The 19,561-nt window shown below is 47.2% G+C and overlaps 1 protein-coding gene across 9 annotated transcripts; it reads left to right on the forward strand.

The window, feature by feature from the left end:
- Positions 1 to 321: 321 nt before the first annotated feature.
- Positions 322 to 18,220, forward strand: GMEB1 (glucocorticoid modulatory element binding protein 1). 9 transcript variants are annotated; one of them, XM_044998016.1, is made up of 11 exons: positions 322 to 356; positions 3,795 to 3,959; positions 5,677 to 5,789; positions 6,804 to 6,928; positions 10,627 to 10,730; positions 11,254 to 11,411; positions 12,789 to 12,917; positions 13,766 to 13,903; positions 14,510 to 14,632; positions 15,687 to 16,354; positions 16,513 to 18,220. In XM_044998016.1, the coding sequence occupies exons 2-11, from the start codon at positions 3,832 to 3,834 to the stop codon at positions 17,140 to 17,142; spliced, it is 2,316 nt and encodes a 771-aa protein (XP_044853951.1). In that variant the 5' UTR covers positions 322 to 356; positions 3,795 to 3,831; the 3' UTR covers positions 17,143 to 18,220. The 9 variants fall into 9 exon arrangements, with proteins under 9 accessions (XP_044853951.1, XP_044853948.1, XP_044853947.1 ...); XM_044998013.1 differs by lacking the exon at positions 322 to 356 and adding an exon at positions 974 to 990 and having other exon boundaries at positions 2,503 to 3,959; XM_044998012.1 differs by lacking the exon at positions 322 to 356 and adding an exon at positions 1,079 to 3,643.
- Positions 18,221 to 19,561: the final 1,341 nt, after the last annotated feature.

Below are 19,561 nucleotides of genomic sequence, written 5' to 3' on the forward strand. Positions count from 1 at the left end.
ACCTGATCACCTTAGGGGCAAGGTAGGGGGTGAGGGTGGCCCCCCAGGGGTTGGCTCCCCCCAGCAGGGTTCCCACATGATCGCCCTAGGGGCAAGGTAGGGGGTGAGGGTGGCCCCCGCACTGTGCACAGGGCCCTGGCTGGAGGGGGCCGCACCCCAGGGACCCGGCGCCTTTCGGGGAAGGGGTGGGGGCGCAGCACAGCCGGCTTAGGCAGTAGACTGGAGTAAATGGTCCGCGGCCCCTTTAAGGAAGGCGGCGGCCGGAAGTGCTGGCGACCGAGTGCTGTCGCGAGCGCGCCTGCTGCGCATGCTCATTCCTCCCCTCCCCCAGCCCCTGACTCGGCCGTTCGGAGACGGTAAGGGACGGAGAGCGCCGCGCTACGGGAGCCGGGAGGGGCCAGGCCCGGACGCGGAGTGCGGGGGGGGGTTCGGCCGCAGGGGGAGGGGAAGCCCCAGAGCGCGCCGCCGCCGTACGTGCCGCCGCCGGGAGAGGGACGTCGCGCCGCCGCGGGGGGGGGAAAGGGGGGCTGAGTGGCTGCGTCCGCTCGGCGCCCGCCCGCCTGCCTGGGGCGGGAGGTGGGGAGGCCACACCCCCTCCCCAGGGGAGCCACGCCCCTGGCCCCTGCGCGGGGGCACAGGAGGGCGGGGGGCGCTGGGCCCCGACCCCCGTGTGGGGCGGGGGGGCCTTGGGCCCTCCCCCCCGGGGTCTCATAGGTAAAGGGGGTTGGTGACCTCTGACCCCTCCCATCCCCATCTTTTCAGGGGAAGAGGGCTGGTGACCTCTGACCCTTTCTGACCTTTGGGGGGGAGCTGGTGCCCTCTGGCACGTGCCCTCCCCACTCAGTTGTCCAAGGCCACAGGTGGCACGGGGCGGGGGGGAGTTTGTGCTGCCTGAGCTCTGCCCCACTAGCCGGGGGGGTTGGTGGGGCAATCCTGAGAAAGCTCCTGCCCCCTTCTCTGTTACTACACAAGGTGGAGAGGAAATCTGGGGTGTGTATGGCCGGCCAATACCTTCTGCTCCTGCTTCCCAGCCAGCATGCCATAGCGGGTCCCCCCCCCCCCCCCCCAGCCCCGCTGACTAGGGGTCAGCGCAGCTCGGCCCTTTGGACACCTGACTTTGAAGGTGGCATCCCACTTTCTCCAGTCCCTATGGGATGATGGGGACACAGGGGTGGAGGGAGGGTCTCATGCTTTCTGAGTTCCTGACAGCCAGGTAAGGGGTTGTTACGGTGGAGGCTTGCCCCATCTGATCTTCAGTTTTGGGGGACAGCCATGTGCCTGTTGTCTACTGGCCGTGCAGGTGTGAAGGGGGCTGGGCATCGTCAGACCACCTGTGTGTTTAGATTATTGAGGCCTTGGGGGAGGTGGGGGGTTGGGCCTTTTGAATCCCTGGTGGTTACACCAGACTGGAGAGTGAAAGGTATGTGTATAGTGGGTGAATGTAGCGCTCTGTTCATCCCAGACATGGGTGTTACCTTTAGGACCTTGACTACAGATGGATGAGTGGTGTTTCGCTGGGTGGGTTGAGTCCTGTGTTGTCCTGATGCTGAAAAGGTGACTGGTCTCATGTTCTGGGACCCTGACTGAGGATAAAAAGTGTGAGTATGTCCTCCCTACCCAGGACAGGTGAAGGATCTTGCACCATGTTATCTTAACAGCCAAAAAATGAAAGGAATGTGGGGGTCTCACCCTCCAAAGCCTGACTACTGAAAGGTGAATATTTTAGGGCTTGTGCACCTCCATATGGAAGGGTGAAGGATGAGACTTTTCTAATACTGTGACCTTGGCTGCAGTGGGATGTGTGAACACTTAATGAGGGAATGTTATGCTGAGTTTCATAAATCCAACCCTAGATGCCACTAAACATTGGACCCAAGAATATACAGCCTCTGATGTGTAGTAAGTGAACTACAGAGAGTTGTATTGTTCCCATGGGACCAAATCTGCCTGTGTTTCAGGCACACAAGTTGCGGGAGAACAGATGTCAGGTATAGGACTCTGCCATTCCTAGGGCATTTACAATGCTGAATGGGGACTGCAGATGCAGTTCAATTGTACATATGCAGAATGAGTCCAGAAGCAACTGAACTCCACCGTCTCAGGAGACTCCACAGCAGATTTGTCTGAGCCCAAGTGACTCATCTTCCTGGTAACATCTGACACTAGGTGCTTTGATATGCTATGAAGCTCCCAGAGTTCCCTCTGACAGAGACTGCAGATCCTATTCCCCCTAGACACAGACAAGACCCACCTAAGCCAAGGAAATCTTGAAAACAAAGGAGAACTGATTTGATAGCTAGATCCTGCCATATTCTCCTTGAGCAATTCTGGGTTGTGCATCCCATGCAGCCACAACCTTACTGGGCCACATCATGTTTCTATTCCTTGCTTCCTTCTGGGTCGCTTCTCTGCCATGTTCGGATTGGTCCCAAAACACACTGCAAATCTGAACCAGGGTAACTAGTCTAGCTGTCTGAAGCAGGGTCGTGTGCTTCTTTTTAGGTCAGCGCATAAGCAAAGGTTTTCTTGGTAAGCTGTGCCTTACATTTGGTCCTAAACAGAATCAGGCTTAGACTCAGCCTGATCTCATCTGGCAAGGAATGCCACAGCTGGAGGTCTGCCACTGAGAACACTGCCTCCAGCAACCCAATAATGTAAACGTGGGTCTCTCTGTACACATACATGGAGGCTATTCCAGATGGTAGGAGGTGAAGAGGAGAAGGCTCTCATGTCAAGGTCAGTGAGACTGGAGAAGAGCAGAGAGGAGGCCAGCTAGACAAGACAAGGTAGAGAAATAGACATGGTTTCTGAAACAGACTGGTGCAAATCTGTGGAGGGTTTTAAAACCAAGGAGAACAATCTTGAACTGGAGCCTGGATTACTTCAAACAAATTACATAACGTGTTATCCTCTCTCCATGCTTTTTAGGCAAGGATAATAAAAAAAAGCAATTAACTCCTCCGGTAATAAAATTACATATGTATTTTTCCATGTGAGCACTAGAGAATATTCCAGCAAAGCACAACAAATACTCAAGGTGCTTTCAGTAAAACACTCTAAAGACCTTTAGTCCCCTCCTCAACTCATCTTTGACGCTAGAATCACAGTCTTACATTTATGCTTGAATGCACTGGGGAAAGATCTGGCCGATGCATTTGTCTGGTAATAAAAGATTATGGCATCAGATTGCCTGCTAGGAATCTTGCAACTAAGGAAAGGAGGAAATTAGCCCCATCTTAGAAACCCGTCTCCCAGCACACTCATGTCTGCTGCCAAGACCAAGCATGTGGGTTAGTGCTGACACTGACCTGGCTGGCACTGATTTTGCAATGTTTAGTTCTTAAACTACACTGTACAGGTAATTCCACTCTGCATTCTGTCTGCTGTTAAAATGTTTGTGAATATGGTACTGTGGGGTTCCGTGGTTTTTGTGTTTCACTGATACTAGATCTGAATGGTCTCAACTGCCTGCTATGCAAGCTGAGAGGTACGCTCTCTGGCTTATACTTGCCCATCATCAGAAGCCCAATATCCCCTTCTCTTTCATGGCAGCTGTTGCACTTCAGTTTGCTTCTGCAGCATGGAGTTTTATCAACAACTAGTGCTCCCCTTCACCTGCTCAGAGATTGAGAATCGTTCTTCTGTAAGTGTCTCAGCTCCCACTAGTCCAATATCATTTTGTTAACTGCGGCAGGACTGCTGGCGACAGTTGCTCGTCCATTTTGACACCATAGAGCATTCTTGTTCTTCCCCTGAGACCAGGGTAAATAGCTGCCTCTGCTTGTCTGCTACAGCACACTGGCCACCCAGCCCTTTGACTGCATGTGAGAAATGGCAAATGCCGAAGTGAGTGTCCCTGTGGGGGATGTGGTGGTTGTACCAAGCGAAGGAAATGAAGGGGAGAACCCGGAAGATACCAAAACCCAAGTGATACTGCAGCTACAGCCAGTGCAGCAAGGGTGAGTGATCCTTGTAGCTTTGCCTATTCTAGAATATTGACACGCATGTGGGTGCACAGGTGTGGGAAGGGGGTATGTTTGCAATGTGGTTAATCTCATGTATGTGATCCAAGGCATGTCCATTTTCAGCATGCTCTTTAAGGGGTACTTCTGAAAGGGTTATACTTTGATTCTGTTCTGCAAGCCTTAGCGGAAAAGAGGAATTATAACTGATTAAAATGTTAACCTCTAACAATGACCTAAAGTAGTTCACATCCATAATAAGGTAGTGACTTTAAGATTCAATATCTTGGGAATTCCCAAGCTAGAAGCAAGCCCTGGGTGTCTCAGAGGGGAGCTGAGAATCCCTCCCCTTTGCAATGGTTAGGAATTGCCATACTGGATCAGATTTGTGGTCAGATCTACTCCAGTATCCTGTGTAACAATGGCTAGTACCAAGTATTTCAGCAGAAGGTACAAGAAATCTCCATAATGAACAATTCCCAAATAGCCTGTCCTTAGGGGAAGCCTTTTCCTAACCCCAAGCAGAGATTGGTTTATGCCATGAATCATGATGGTCTATATCCCTTATTTTGTAATCCTATCCTATGAAATTGGATTTTCTCATTAGCCATATATAGATGTTTGATCCTTTTTTGAATCCTGCTCAGCTCTCAGATTGAATGTCTTGTAGCCATGAGTTCCACAGATTAATTTATGTTGTGTTTAAAATAAAAAGTTATAATACTTTTGCTTCTAGCCCCAATGGGTCATGAGATATTAGACCTTAAACTTGTCATTGTTTGAGGACTAAATACTGCTCCTTCTATTTTAGTTTGTTCTATTTGGGGTCACATACTGGGCCCGCCACTATGGTATCTGAGCTTTGGGCCAGTGTAATTATAGGACAGGGGAATTCCACGTTCCCTAGTAGTTTGGGTTTTTTTAATGGCTGCTCAGGGATATGAATGTTAAAACAATGCCTGGGGAGATGGATTAATGAGCCGCATGCAGTTGAGCCAGGCAAAGGGGCATGATGAGTGCAGTTGATCACGTGGAAACCATTACCTATGTGATAATGTAACTTTATCGACATACACAAACATCTGTCCCTGCTTTGGCATCCCCTACTGTGAAATATAATAAAGCCAGGGTGCTAAATGTTGGCAGTGTATTATGGTACCCTGCATTGGCAGTCTCTTTCTAGGGGTAGATGACTTCCACCAGTTACATGCCTTTTAATCAATAAATATATTGCAAAACACATTTGTTCAACATGAACTGGGATTTTACGTGCATAAAACTCATAACATGAAAAGTGCAGATTTATAAACAAGTAACTCTGTCCCTTTGCCTGTCGGCATGACAACTGAATCTTTCAGTCTGTGATCACAAGGAGGATATACAGTGATGCAAAATGCCACATGTGTATATCTGAGGTGGTAGGCAAAGTTGCAGTACAAACGTAAAGCAGAGAATTTACAGTTTTACTGGTGGAGCAGTGTGGGGGTGGGGAGCGTAGCATTGGTAACAGCTATGCATGTTTCAATCCCTGGTGACGATTACTCAGTTTTTATATCTGAACTCCCCCCTCCCCTTTTCCCTTCCCGCCCTTCCCCCCCCCCCCAAAAAAAGTGTGTAAAACAAAAGATTTTGTCCCTAAGGGACAAGTAAGCAAAAATGAAATGAGGTTTTTAACCCTGTGCTATGAATCTTAATTTTTCCGTGATTTATATAGTTTGTTTATCGATGGACACTTTTACAACAGGATTTACGAAGAGGGCTCTGAGACCAGTGCCGCTGTGGTGGCTGTAGAAACACATACCATACACAAACTAGAAGAAGGGATTGGTAAGTTTCTCTTTGGTGTGGGCATAAACATGTCTCCTGCAGAATTACTCGCAGTTTGGTTTGCACCTTTAATACACTGGGATTCTCTCACTACTGGGATCGACAGTTGGGGATGTTGTTTCCCCAGGACGTGGAGTGCATTGTCTTGGGGTGTTCCCACCTGGATCACCAGTACTAGGACTCTAGATACTGGGGGTGAAATCCTGGCTCCAGTGAAGTCAATGGCAAAACTTGCATTGGTTTCAGTGGAGCCAGGAATTCACCTTGGAGGCCTTCTTGATACACGGGTGCTAGCGTCTGTGTACCAGAATGGCAGTTGTACAGTGTTTGTGTGAGCAGGGAATCCAGCAGGAACTGTTTGAGCATCCACGCCAGTCCCTGTCAAACAGCTGGCTTCTTGCTTTGTATGGATTGATACAGGTTAGGGTTACATAGAATGAGCTGAGCATGCTGGCTCTGCAGTGCTCCCTGCCAGCCCACGGAGCAAGAGCCTAGAGGGAAGTTCTTTCAGAATCACACAGTGGATCTTGACTCTAGTATTCTGCCCCTTCTCTGTGTGTGGATCTCCCATTGACATTAGTAGAAGATCAGCACCTGCACGGAACAGGCTTTTGGAGCAGAGACCCACTGCTTAGACACTAGAGCAGAACATTCTCCTATGTCTTAAATTTAAACTGAGATTTCCCACGTGACAGGATGTCGTTCTACTTACTGACCCTTGGTGACCTTTCTTAGTGTTTGTGTTGGATGCATTTTGCTAGCATTGGTGATCACTTCAAAAAGATTCTGCTAAAGAAAAACGTAGATATTGGGTGTTGCCATTTAGAAGGAAGTCACCTGCTGCAAGAAAATGGACCCTTTAGCTGCAATGGCTTTATAGGGCTGGGAAGGATAAGAGGGGTATTGCTGAATTAGAAAGTGTCCTACTCGCGAAACTGGACGTTCACACTTCTGCCTTTGTGGTTTGAGCTCCCAATAATGAAAATCTCATGTTATCCATGCTTCTGCCTGCAGACCCCAGCACCATTGAAACCAACGAGGAAATTGAGATTGCCTACCCCATCACCTGTGGGGAGAGCAAAGCCATTCTCCTCTGGAAGAAGTTTGTCTGTCCAGGAATTAATGTCAAGTGCGTCAAGGTAACTTGTTTGCTATAGAGTAGCCCGATTTCCTTTGCAGATCCCCTCTCTGAAGCTGGGACTGTGGCAGGTCATCTTCTTTCTTCCAGTGTACGTTTTTCCCTCTCTCTCTCTCTCTCAATTTCATCAGTCTCTCCACACTGGAGTTTGTTAAATTTGCTTAGGCAGCATGCAGGGCCACAAACATGGGCGTTGGTTTTGTCTCTGTCAGAGGCAAGACTATGAGCAGATTTTCAGGGAGAATCTCAGGGTGGAGGGTTCTCAGCCCCATTTTCTTTCTGAGTCGCTATTGATCCCTGTTTAAAGTCCTGCTTTTTCTTTTCTTCCATCACATTCCCTTAGAGCCATGTTGTGATGGTTTCTAGGGGTGCGCAGGACTGTGTGTGTGAGAGAGACTTGCTGGTGCTTAACTGGACATCAGCTCCTTGATACCAAGAGTCTGTTAGCTGCCCAAACAATCTCCTCAGGCTCTGCCAGCCCTCACTTTGCCTTGCAGGTTAACAATAGGTGTATCTGAGCCCCTCTGAAACCATGTCCTATAGTATCCAGCCCCTGCCTATGGATACTCACAGAAAATACCAGGTAATCTGGCCCCTGAGGAACAGGGTTCAGACCAGTTTGATTCAGCTGCGGATCAGCTCCAATATAACATCACAGCACTGAGATATATTTATAGAGAAAAAAGTCAGTGTGTTATCAAAGGCTGAGATTTAGGAGATAGTGAGTAAGGATAATGGAAACAGAACTAATTACATATAAAACAAAATAATAAAATGCAGTCTGGGTCTACTCTTGTTAATGGTTCCCTTTTCTATATAATCAAGTCGATTTCCCCCCAGCGGGTCAGTCTTTTGCAGCGCTAGCTAGTTTAAGACAAACCAGGAGGCAAATATTCATGAAGCCCTCTCTGCCAGGGGTTTTCCTTAGTGAATGGATAACAAAATGCCTTTTTGCCTCTCCTTATATTTCCCAAAATTCATTGTTTTTTTGCCCCGGAATCAGGACGACCCCTGTGGTTCCTTTCCTGGTGTACTGGCTCCAAGTTGCCTTCATATCCTTGTGTTGACTCCATGTGCAAAACGTGTGTCCATTGTCTTGGCTTAATCTACATATGAACCAAGGCAGATAGGTGAATACACACCCTTTTGTCTGGCAAAACCTGTGTCTCAACACTGCCTGGGACAAAGGCTCTAAAACGTATTTTAGGTACATATACACAACTCCTTAAATATGATCAGTACATACATCTCACAGTGCTTATGATGATCAGTATGTTATAAGCTTTTATTAGAGACCTCCATGACCCTTTTGGGATACATACTATGACAGCCATGTGTTAGGTATAGTAAGGTTGTCAGGTCTGATAGGAGTTGCTGTTACAGAACAGTGGACCCTTTGCCGCTTGGCTTTGAAGGGTTCTTAGCGTCACGCCTGTCATTGGGGAATAGTCCTGAAGTAGTGCAGGCCCCCCCGCAAGCATCCCATTCCTGACATGCTGGCTGGGGAAAGGGAACCCTGCCATCGGGTCCCCCAGCTGGCAATGTGATAAGCTATTGAGGTTAATGCCAGTGTGCGCGTCTGTATGTTCACGCAAGTCCTGCAGGCCAGAAACGCTGAGTGCAGAGCTTCTTGGTTCCTGCAGCTGATGTGCACTTTGTGGCTTCAATGTTTTACTGCTTGGCTTTTAGGAGGGCATGTCTCAATTACTGGTGGGAGGTAAAGTTGAGGGTATTTCCCAAGCAAAATGCTCACGTCACACGGATGGTGGGGTGTCATTTGACACATAGAGCTAATTCAGCCTAGTGTAAATCAGATGTGTGCATCACTTTAAACTGCCATGTATTTAATTAAGGGAGTTAAAGGATTAGAAGTATGATTTAAGGGTGGCAAAAAGGGTAATTTTTTTAAACGTTTTTTAAACGTTTTAAAGCACATCACTTTTTATAACTAGGAGGATGAAGGAATTAATGGAAGCAGGTGAGAAGATGGGCCAAAAGTCAAACAAACGATTAAATCGGGTTTTATTGACACTGACCATTTTAGTGTTTTAATTTGCATGTTGAATAGATACCTTAATTTTAAAGAGAGGCAAGTCCTCTGATTCCAGATACTGAATCCAGATCCAGGTTGGCTTGGATCTTTATTACAGGTAGATCCAAGTCTAAATATTCTTGAACTTGGGGTGTAAACTTTTCCAAAGTTCCAGGTGTTTAGGTTTGTTGTTCTGATACAGGCCACTACAGATTGAGATTTCTGCTGCAAACTCAGATCTAAACCTATATCTGCATCTGAAGTTTGTTTATGGAGCTTTGGTTGTGGTTCATCTCTCAAATATATTGTTAGTTATTAACCCAGTGCTGCTTCATTGAATTCAATGGTAGCACTTTCAGTGACTTCAGTGTGTGCAAGGACAGGCCTTATTACCATACAGCATATGCCAAACCGAATTCTTTGTTGCATGCAACCCAGAAAAGCCAGTGAGTTAGCCCAAGGTGTATGTCAGCGCAAAATATGACCGACATCTGAGTTCTCTGATTTTGGTATGAAAGGTTATTTTGTTCAATCTCGCAGAGGAAGGTCTAACATGATCCAATGGCTGGAAGTTGAAGCTAGACAAATTCATAGTGGAAATAAGGTGTAAATGTTTAACTGTGAGGGTAATTAGCCAGTGGAGCAATTTACCAAAGGTCATGGTGGATTCTTCATCACTGTCAATTTTTTAAAATCAAGATTGGATGTTTTTCTAAAAGCTCTGCTCTAGGAATTATTTCGGGGAAGTTCTATGGCCTGCGTTAGACAGGAAGTCAAATTAGATGATCACATTGGTCCATTCTGGCCATGGAATCTGTGAATCTATGAGTAAATGACAGGTTTCAGAGTAGCAGCCGTGTTAGTCTGTATCCGCAAAAAAAAACAGGAGTACTTGTGGCACCTTAAAGACTAACAAATTTATTTTAGCATGAGCTTTCGTGAGCTAAAGCTCACTTCTTCGGATGCATAGAATGGAACACACAGACAGGAGATATTTATACATACAGAGAACATGAAAAGTATGCATACTTCCACCTTTTCATGTTCTCTGTATGTATAAATATCTCCTGTCTGTGTGTTCCATTCTATGCATCCGAAGAAGTGAGCTTTAGCTCACGAAAGCTCATGCTAAAATAAATTTGTTAGTCTTTAAGGTGCCACAAGTACTCCTGTTTTTTTATGAGTAAATGGGAGCAACTACCACTGGCTTCAAAGGTAATTGCACCTGTTTATGGTAGGAATATTGTTCATGGACTGTAAAACTACCTTTAAGGCAGCATTGAAAAGTGCTAGGGAAAGTGCTTTGGGCTTGATCTGTTTGGCCCACGTGCTGAAAAGTCATAGAACATCCCTGTAAATGTGCTAGATTTTCTTCTACGTTTGTATCAAATCACATGCTTCAGGGTGTAAAATGATCTCCAGGAAGGGGTTCAGGAAGGAACCGCTCCCAATAGCCACCCACTGTTGCAGTGCCGGTTAAGTACATTATTGGGAGGTGGCGGTTTCCTTCAGCTGAAGCTACTGCTAGAGACAGGATATTGGGCTAGAAGAACTGACCAATGGTTTCTGGTTGTGGAGTGTCCTAATGTAAAGTAACGTTCACTCCTGGTTTTGTTGATCTATCCTTCTGCCTGGCTGAATTCTTTGTTGTTGTTGTTGTTTTTTAGTTTAATGACCAGTTGATCAGCCCTAAGCACTTTGTTCACTTGGCTGGCAAGTCTACCCTGAAGGACTGGAAGAGAGCCATTCGCCTTGGAGGAATCATGTTGAGGTATGACTGTGCACCATGGTAGCCAGCTTCAGCACTTCCTCAGTGCAGCGACAGAATCCTATGCAGACATTTCATCTGCCTCTGTGTCTTCAATACATGCCAGTCAAATCTCTTATCAAGAAAAAGTGGATGGAACAGCAAATCACTTTTAATATGGATGGCCAGCAGCTTGCAGGACCTTTAGGGTGAAATCCTGGCCCCACTTGAAGTCAATGGGAGTTTTGTCACTGGCACCAGGATTTCACCTTACGTCCCAGAGATTATGTGGTGAACATATACAGGTAGGGTTGTATGGTATTTAATGGGGTATAAGGATACTGTCACAGGGCCAGAACCGTGTACACAAAGTTGGGGAATGGAGAAATGAGGGGCACTGTTTTTCAGTTAAGATCTTCTGGGGGAGTCATGGGTTTCTTGTTCCTCCTCCTCCCCATGCAGTCATAGCTGTCCCTCTGACCTCTCTCTGCCCCTCTGAGATCCAAGCTGAGTTCATTGCATAGTTCTCTCCCCATTCTGTGCACAGGAAGATGATGGACTCTGGGCAAATCGACTTCTACCAGCACGACAAGGTTTGCACCAACACCTGTCGAAGCACCAAATTTGATCTCCTGATCAGCAGTGCCAGAGCACCGGTGCCAGGGCAACAGACAAGTGTGGTGCAGACGCCCACATCAGCTGATGGTAGGGGACAAAGCCAGCTAGAAATGCTGTGTGTTACCCTGTAGCACTTCCCTCCTCCTCCTGTTCCCTGAGACTGTCCAGTTGTCTGTTTGTTTTCTGTGTGCAGTGTCCTAATGCAGTGCACCACCACCTTTCCATTTTGCAGTCCCACATCTCAGATTACTTTTTACTTGCACCCAAGGTGTTTCAAAAGATTCCTGGGAGGGGTGAAGCTTCCTGTTGCGTCGGCTGGAAGTGGGGATCAGTGGGATCTAGCAATGAACTGTACATGGGGTGGGGAGCAGCCAGCAATGCACTGGTGGTGCTTTGGGACCCAACGGAAAACTGCTGGTAACTGACCTCTTGGCAATCTCTGTTCTAAAGTACTTGGGTGTGGAACACAAAACAGCTCATGAAAAAACAGTTGAAAGATACCTGCTTGCAGCGGTTTTCCGGAGCGTGTCCTATTGGCAGGCCTAGTAGAGGGTCACGTGAAAGGGAGTATATTGGATTTCTGGTGGGTTTTTTTACTCTGAAAAATAAACAAATGGAATATTAAAACCCCAGCCAGCCGGGATCTGGCTCCCACTTCTACCTCTGGCAGCGTATTTCCACCTGCAGCCTTACCAGTTTGCCCAGTTTTCCACATGCTGTAGTTGGTAACCCTACAGCTTGGCGTTTGGTACCATTTACATACATGATGCATGGCTTCTGCAGTGGTGCTGCCGTTTCAGGCTGCTACTCAGAATAAAAATGAAAAACAAAAGTGCTTCCAAGTTTAATGTTGTTTAGAAAGTCAACGAAGCAATTACTCTGGGTGGAGACTTTGAATGACCAATAGCAGCATTTTAACTATGAATGCTGAAATAAGGCTGATCAAATCTCATACTTCGGGACATAAGCCAATCTTTTGCAGAGGTCAGGAAGGAGATTGCCTCCCCTTGTACATTATCATACAATTGGTTAAGTTACTTTCCTCTAAGTCTGAAGTGACAGCCAGTGTGTGAGTTATGATGCCAGTCGGGATAGACCAGTGCTCTGATCTGATATGGACAGTCCTATGTTCCCAATGTGACAAGGCAGGGAAATGACCAACCAATTTGCTCCTTAAGTTCCCTTAAGTTTATTCCGTTCCCTTCTGCTACTTTTACACCAGGATGGATCTCTGTTTAACTCTTTGGACAGGGAGCGGTTTTCCATCCACAAACCCTAGCGCATTTCATAGATATGGTTCCACGGACGACAAGCAAGATCTGCTTTTTGCTAGTTTGGTTTATAGATACAAATAACCTGACAGAGAGTGAAAAACACTGGGGGAGTGGAAAGTAAAACTGCTGATTGGAGCGTGAAATTCCTGGTGCTGTCGAGAGAGCTGAAGCCTCCTGGATTCTTTTGCAGGGAGCATCACCCAAATCGCATTGTCGGAGGAGAGCATGGAGGAGGGGATTGAATGGAACTCTGCTCTGACGGCTGCTGTCACCATGGCCACTGAGGAGGGCATCAAGAAGGACACAGAGGAGATTTCGGGTAAGTTCATACTGTCTTTAAGCTAGTCTCTGCCACCTGTCCACATTTTCTGAGTGAATTTAAGGCTGATGAAAGGTTCCAGATTTACTGCCTGGGAGACTAATGTCCTCAGAACAGGTATGACATAGGCAGCAGTAGTGCAAGTTTCCCCTCTCCCCTGCAAACACACCTGGTGCCCCCAACTGTAAGTAAGGGTGAGTTCAGTCTCTAAAGCCCATTCAGTCATCTCAGCCTCTCTGCTGAGATGACCAAGCAGGTCAGTTAGTGCCTGTTACGATATGGTGACTCTTTATGAAATAGACACCAGCCTACCAGGAACTGGGCAGAGACCACCCACTCATTTTCCACAGGCCAGTGAACAACTTCACGTTCAGTCCCTATTGGCCATGGCTGGATTCAAACTGCTGACCTAGAGGCAAAGCCCTCCATAGCTTATTACCAGTTCTCTGAGCCATCCACTTTCCCCCAGCACTATTGTTACAGGTGCTTCACTGGCCCTCTTCATACCTGTCCAGAAGCTTAGGCAGAGTTCCCCAGGCCAGCAGGTGAAGACCATAGACTCTGTATCTTGTGCAGACAGGCAGAGGTAGTGAAGTACTGCTCTTAAAGTCGTAAGCTGTATGAAAGACCTCACTAGTGATGTTTACTTCCCAGATCCATTTTTTTTTGTTTGTTTCTGTTTTTTGCATGTCATGTCCGCCCTGATGGCCAGATTAGAAGCCGGCTTCCAAAGTTACTGCTGCATGACAGCGCGCTGCTCTTGGAACGGTTTTAATGTAGCCTTGCGGGAAAATGCCAAATGCTTGTACGTGTCGAATTCTTCTCCCTCCTGTCTCTTCCTGTGCCAGAGGACACGCTGATGTTCTGGAAAGGAATAGCCGACGTGGGGCTGATGGAAGAGGTCGTCTGCAACATCCAGAAAGAGATAGAAGAGGTGCTGAAAGGTGTCCAGCAGAGGCTCGGCCAGTCTCCCTTCCAGATCACAGGTGGGTGGGAGGCCAGCAGCCTCTGTGTTGATATTAAAGGATTACTGAAAAAGGGTCTATATTCAGAGACAGGAAGGGAAAATTGGCCCTTGCCTACTCACAAAATCCTCTCCTGGCATCAAATCCTCTTTTTACTTACACTCGTGTTTTGTTTTGGTCTTTTTCATTCACCTTTGGGCAGATGGATGACAGTTTCAGAAAGTCGTATGTTATAGAAAAACTTGTGCAACCTTCACTATTGCTGGAGCGCTAATGACACTGCCAACATTATGGGCAGAAAAATTGTAGGGGGTGGTCTAACAGCATATTTGCATATACAGATGATGCTATAATTTGCAGCTATTCAGAGCTGCTTGAGCGATGGGTCTTTGTTTTATTTATTTTGATATGAATAGAGTTTTTCCATCATTGGATGTCCATGGGGGTGGGAATGCCCTCCCCAGCCAGCACTCCTGGAATTGCACTCTGGAAAAATTAAGAACTTTTAACAGACAGCACTAGAGGATTTTAGGCATAAATAAATAAATCTCACCTGCCTGGCTCCTTGACTGGAAGCTCAGGCTGTCTAAGGAATTTTAAGCACTCACATGTGGGGTTTCCTTGCAGATGCTGCAGTCCTGAATAATGTGGCCCACACTTTTGGCTTGATGGACACAGTCAAGAAAGTTTTGGACAACAGAAAAAGCCAAACAGAGCAGGGAGAAGAGCAGTTTCTTTATACTTTAGCAGGTATGGTCAATGCCTGGGAAATTCTTTGTTAGTGAAACCTGGTGTCCCATCACAGCTCTCTAGAGCTGATGTGATTCATGCGCTTTCCTATTTGACATTGAACAAATGCAAAGCAATATGTTACTCCCTTTATTTAAAACCTAAATTTGCCTTTTTTTCCATACACCAGCACGCAACTGGTGTATTATCCTGTGTCACTGCAAATTATTGACATACTACATCATGAAACACATGTACTTGAATCTCCATCCATTCTAGGGATCAGGTAGGACTCCCCCAAAGTCCCTTGTGTAGCAATGAACCGTTGGCCAGGATGTTAGGGAGTGTGTAGTATTAGGTATGCCCTCTGCTGAGGGAAGGATGCTGGACTTCTGATCTGCTCCACTATGGCTGATGCTTCCTCTTCTTATTTTCAGTTATATCCCCCAAAGATCCTTATCTGAGCTCTGTTTGTGCTGGAGACCCAGCTTCGGGAGTGGCCTCGGGACTCCCAGTCTCTGCGACAGCTCATGAATGCCATCCATCCTGAGATGGCACCCAACCGAGCTCAGGAGATGGCACTCGCTGCCGCCGTCTCTCCTAGCTGGAACAGGCATGTGCAGCAATGGCACCCATCTTCTCAGCAGTGAAAACAAGACTGTGAGCAGATAAGTAGAGGTAGATAACCACTCCAGAATGAGGAGACAGGGGGAATCCCAAGGACCTTGGTCCTTAATTCTCCATTGTGTTGCACCTTGTGCAGCCATTTACACAAATGCAGTGTGGGTGTAAAAAGCTACCAGATCAGAAAGGCAGTGTTCTGCCTCCACTCTGCACAGGTGTGAATGGTTGCTGAAGCTGCAGGGCCATAGTCAGTCCGGCCCCAGTCTTGAACAAAGTTTTGTCCGAAGTGGATTGAGGAGAAACACCTGATTGGACATCTGAGATGCCTCGCTGCAAAATAAATATGTGGCACCAGATGTTGCTGATTCTATGGAGTCCCTTTTAGTATCTCCCTCTGTTTTCAGTGACTCAAGATTTATCTGAATATGCTGCATTGTGATTCTTCTTGCAGACCTGGAACGCCAGCTGGAGGAGCAGAAGAAGCTCGCCAGAGATCAGAAGATAAAGTCTCAGACGATCCAGAACGTGGTGCTGATGCCAGTCAGTGCTCCAAAACCCCCTAAGAGACCTCGTCTGCAGCGCCCGGCCTCAGCCACAGTCTTGAGTTCTTCCACCCCCGTCCAGCAGCCTCAGTTCACAGTCATCTCACCCATTGCCATTGCCCCTATGGGACAGCAGTTCTCAGTGGGCAACATTCCAGTGGCAACCATCAGTCAGGGATCCAGCCCAGTGACTCTCCACACCTTGCCATCCTCACAGCTCTTCCGATATGCCACCGTGGTGTCTTCCTCTAAGTCCAGTTCATCTGACACCGTAACCCTTCATCCGTCCTCGAGCTTGGCCCTGCTGAGCTCAGCTGCTATGCAGGACAGCGGTGGCCTGGCTAACATGGCCACAGTGGTGAACCCTGTGGAACTGGTGGCCATGGAGTCTGGCCTGACCTCTACCATCCAAGCTGTTGAGGGCACCTCAGAAGATGGACAGACCATCATAGAGATAGACCCAGCACCAGATCCTGAAGCAGAGACTGAGGAATCGGAGGGCAAAGCTGTGATTCTGGAAACTGAGCTGAGGACAGAGGAGAAAGTGATGGCAGAGGTTGAGGACCATCAGCACCAGGTGCACAATGTAGAGATTGTTGTCTTGGAGGATTAGCAAGGAAGGCAAATCTCATTGGTGGGATGGGTTGTTGGTTTCTTTTTTTTTTTTTTTTGGTAAAACTTTTTTATTTTGACAGTCATCCTGTTCATTGCCGTGGATCTTTTTCATTTTTACAGTCCAAAAACGGAAAAAGCTGGAGAAACATGGAGAGGCCCAAGAAAAGGCTCCATCTCCATGGAGTGATGGACAAAATCAACCGTTTCTGCAGGGAGGAAGGAGGAGTGATTCTGCAGACCAGAAGGGGAGAGCACCTCTCCTTCCTGAGAGCACACAGTGATACAGTCCATAGTCTCGTTTTTGCCCAGGCCTGGTCATTGCTAGGACTATTTTATTTGAGAGAGACTCTCTGGCCAGTAACTGGAGCATTGATCTTACTGCTGGAAGGGGTTGATTATTGCTTTGGGGGAAACAGGTACCTCATTTTTTATTTTTTCCCAGGGAAGGGAATTCTGTCCAACTCCTCATTATCAACTATGCTGGTATTTTGCTTTTGGCAAGGAAACAGCAACCCTGACTGTAGCGTTCATTGTCCCCTTTCCCACACCCTGTGGTTTTTGTTGTTTGTTTTTGTTTTTGTTTTGCTTTGCTCTCCCTTCCCCTTTCCAGATCTGCTGGCTGCTAAAGTGCTTAAGCTGCTTTTGGATTCTGTCACCCAAATCCTGCTTCTTTCCTTCCTGGCCTTCTCCCTCCCAGGCCTTGTAAGTTTCTTTGCCGCAGGACACTGTTACAAGACACTGCTCGCTTAAGCCTGGTGCCTAAAGGAGAAGAATCAACCCACTGGTAAAAACACAGCCCTCCCTTTAGCATAGCGCTGACCTCCTGGATGTATAAAGCGTGTGTTGTGCTGTTGCTTCCTGGGAGAGCTGGACTCCACGGGGCAGGAGCCCATCTGTTTATGCCGCACGCTGGAAACTGTACTTGCTAGTTGCTACATGTTGGTGTGTGAGTTTTTTCTTTTTTTCCCTTAATCTATTTGCAGGATTAGAACAGGCATATTATTTTAGCGTTGTGACTGCCTCAGCATTCCCCCCCCCCCGCCACTTCTTTAGTGGGGGGGCTCTTTTGTTTCTTTGTGGGGCGAGGAAGGGAAGGAGGGAAACTATTTTTAGTTCAACTGTTGAATTGTGGGGAATTGGGAGGGCTGGGGGAAATCTGCTTGGTTGAAATATATTAAGCAAAACAGTAACAACAGAAGTAGACCCGGAGTGGGAGGAGGAGGAGGTGTGTGGTTATTTTATTTTATTTTTAAATTTTTTTTTGCATTAAAAGGAAAAATCTAAATGCATCTAGATTATTAATGGGAAGGACGACCGGTGACTTTGTTGTTTGTATTTTAATAGCACCTCAATCCAGATTGGGGCCCTGTTTTGACAGGCACTGCGCCTCCTGCACATAGGAAATAGTCCATGAATATAGCACTTATACTGTAAACAAAGGAAGGGAGAAAGGAAATATTTATTAAAAGACAGACATTAAAGGCCTGATTTTCCACTCGACTGTAGCTTGTCAGTGGGCAAAGGGGGTGTATGATGCTACCATTCTGGGTTGGTAGCTTTTTATACCCACTTTGCACGGATATAAATAATGCAAGGTGCAAGGCAGGGAGAATGGGCCTTTGACTTGCCCCTATTTGCACAGGTGTTCTTAGGAAGAGCTGGTAATTGAACCAGGGCTTTGGAGCGGAGCCCGGAGCTGGAGCGTGGAGCAGCTCTGGAGCAGTGGAGCTGCAGGTTTTTGCCTGGAGCTGGAGCAGAGCCGGAGCACAGCTCCAAAGCCCTGAATTAAACCCACATCTCTTGAGTGCCAGACCACAGCTTTAACCACCAGATCATCTTGTCACAGTTTCAGGGTTAACCCTGCCCCTCCCCCCTTGGGTCTTAAAGGTTTCAGGCTTCCCAGCCATTACCTCTCTCGGGCAGAGATCCAGTCTCTCTCCCTCCATATCTGGGGGTTTAGGCTTGAAGTCGGTCGGCACTTCTCTGTGTTTTTCCCAGCAGTAGTGCCGACTAGGGTCCAGCGCCTGTGATTAATCTTTCCCCAGGGGCTACAACAGTGTATACCAGTTAATAGCCAACGTTCACAAAACAAAATACATTTATTCTGAGGGAGAAAGAATTGCAGAAAAAACGTATAAAAAAGCCCAAAAGTTCCTAACCACATGCTAAAATCTCACCAGAGCTCACCGATCCGTTTAGTGGGCTCTAGCAAGCCAAAGTCCTTCCAATCCTTCTGCAAGATGATAGAATCATAGAATATCAGGGTTGGAAGGGACCTCAGGAGGTCATCTAGTCCAACCCCCTGCTCAAAGCAGGACCAATCCCCAACTAAATCATCCCAGCCAGGGCTTTGTCAAGCCTGACCTTAAAAACCTCCAAGGAAGGAGATTCTACCACCTCCCTAGGGAACCCATTCCAGTGCTTCACCGCCCTCCTAGTGAAAAAGTTTTCCCTAATATCCAACCTAAACCTCCCCCACCGCAACTTGAGACCATTGCTCCTTGTTCTGTCATCTGGTACCACTGAGAACAGTCTAGATCCATCCTCTTTCAGGTTGTTGAAAGCAGCTATCAAATCCTTCCTCATTCTTCTCTTCTCCAGGCTAAATGATCCCAGTTCCGTCAGCCTCTCCTCATAAGTCATGTGCTCCAGCCCCCTAATCATTTTTGTTGTCCTTCGCTGGACTCTTTCCAATTTTTCCACATCCTTCTTGTAGCGTGGGGCCCAAAACTGGACACAGTGCTCCAGATGAGGCCTCACCAATGTCAAATAGAAGGGAATGATCACGTCCCTCGATCTGCTGGCAGTGCCCCTACTTATACAGCCCAAAATACCATTAGCCTTCTTGGCAACAAGGGCACACTGTCGACTCATATCCAGCTTCTCGTCCACTGTAACCCCTAAGTCTGCAGAACTGCTGCCTAGCCAGTTGGTCCCTAGTCTGTAGCAGTGCATGGGATTCTTCCGTCCTAAGTGCAAGATGTGCCCCTCCTCCCCCCAGACAAAAGCTCCTGTCCGTTTTTCTGAATAAAAAATAAGGTCCTGTTGTGCCACTTTAAACTCAGCCTTATTATACCAAAAGCCCTTCCTTTGTCTGTTGTCCTCTGGAAACCCCACTTTTAACCAGTCCATACAAACTACCCCAGAGCATGGTTGTTCTCTGCAGTTA

Source organism: Mauremys mutica, chromosome 23, assembly GCF_020497125.1.
Source record: "Mauremys mutica isolate MM-2020 ecotype Southern chromosome 23, ASM2049712v1, whole genome shotgun sequence".
NCBI classification, from domain to species: Eukaryota; Metazoa; Chordata; order Testudines; family Geoemydidae; genus Mauremys; species Mauremys mutica.

What these genes read in the sequence shown, in the direction of transcription:
- GMEB1 (XM_044998016.1), top strand. Translation starts at nt 3,832, where the DNA reads ATGGCAAATGCCGAAGTGAGTGTCCCTGTGGGGGATGTGGTGGTTGTA. An exon ending in CTACAGCCAGTGCAGCAAGG is followed by an intron (nt 3,960 to 5,676) that starts GTGAGTGATCCT and finishes TGATTTATATAG; the next exon opens with TTTGTTTATCGATGGACACT. An exon ending in GACGCCCACATCAGCTGATG is followed by an intron (nt 11,412 to 12,788) that starts GTAGGGGACAAA and finishes ATTCTTTTGCAG; the next exon opens with GGAGCATCACCCAAATCGCA.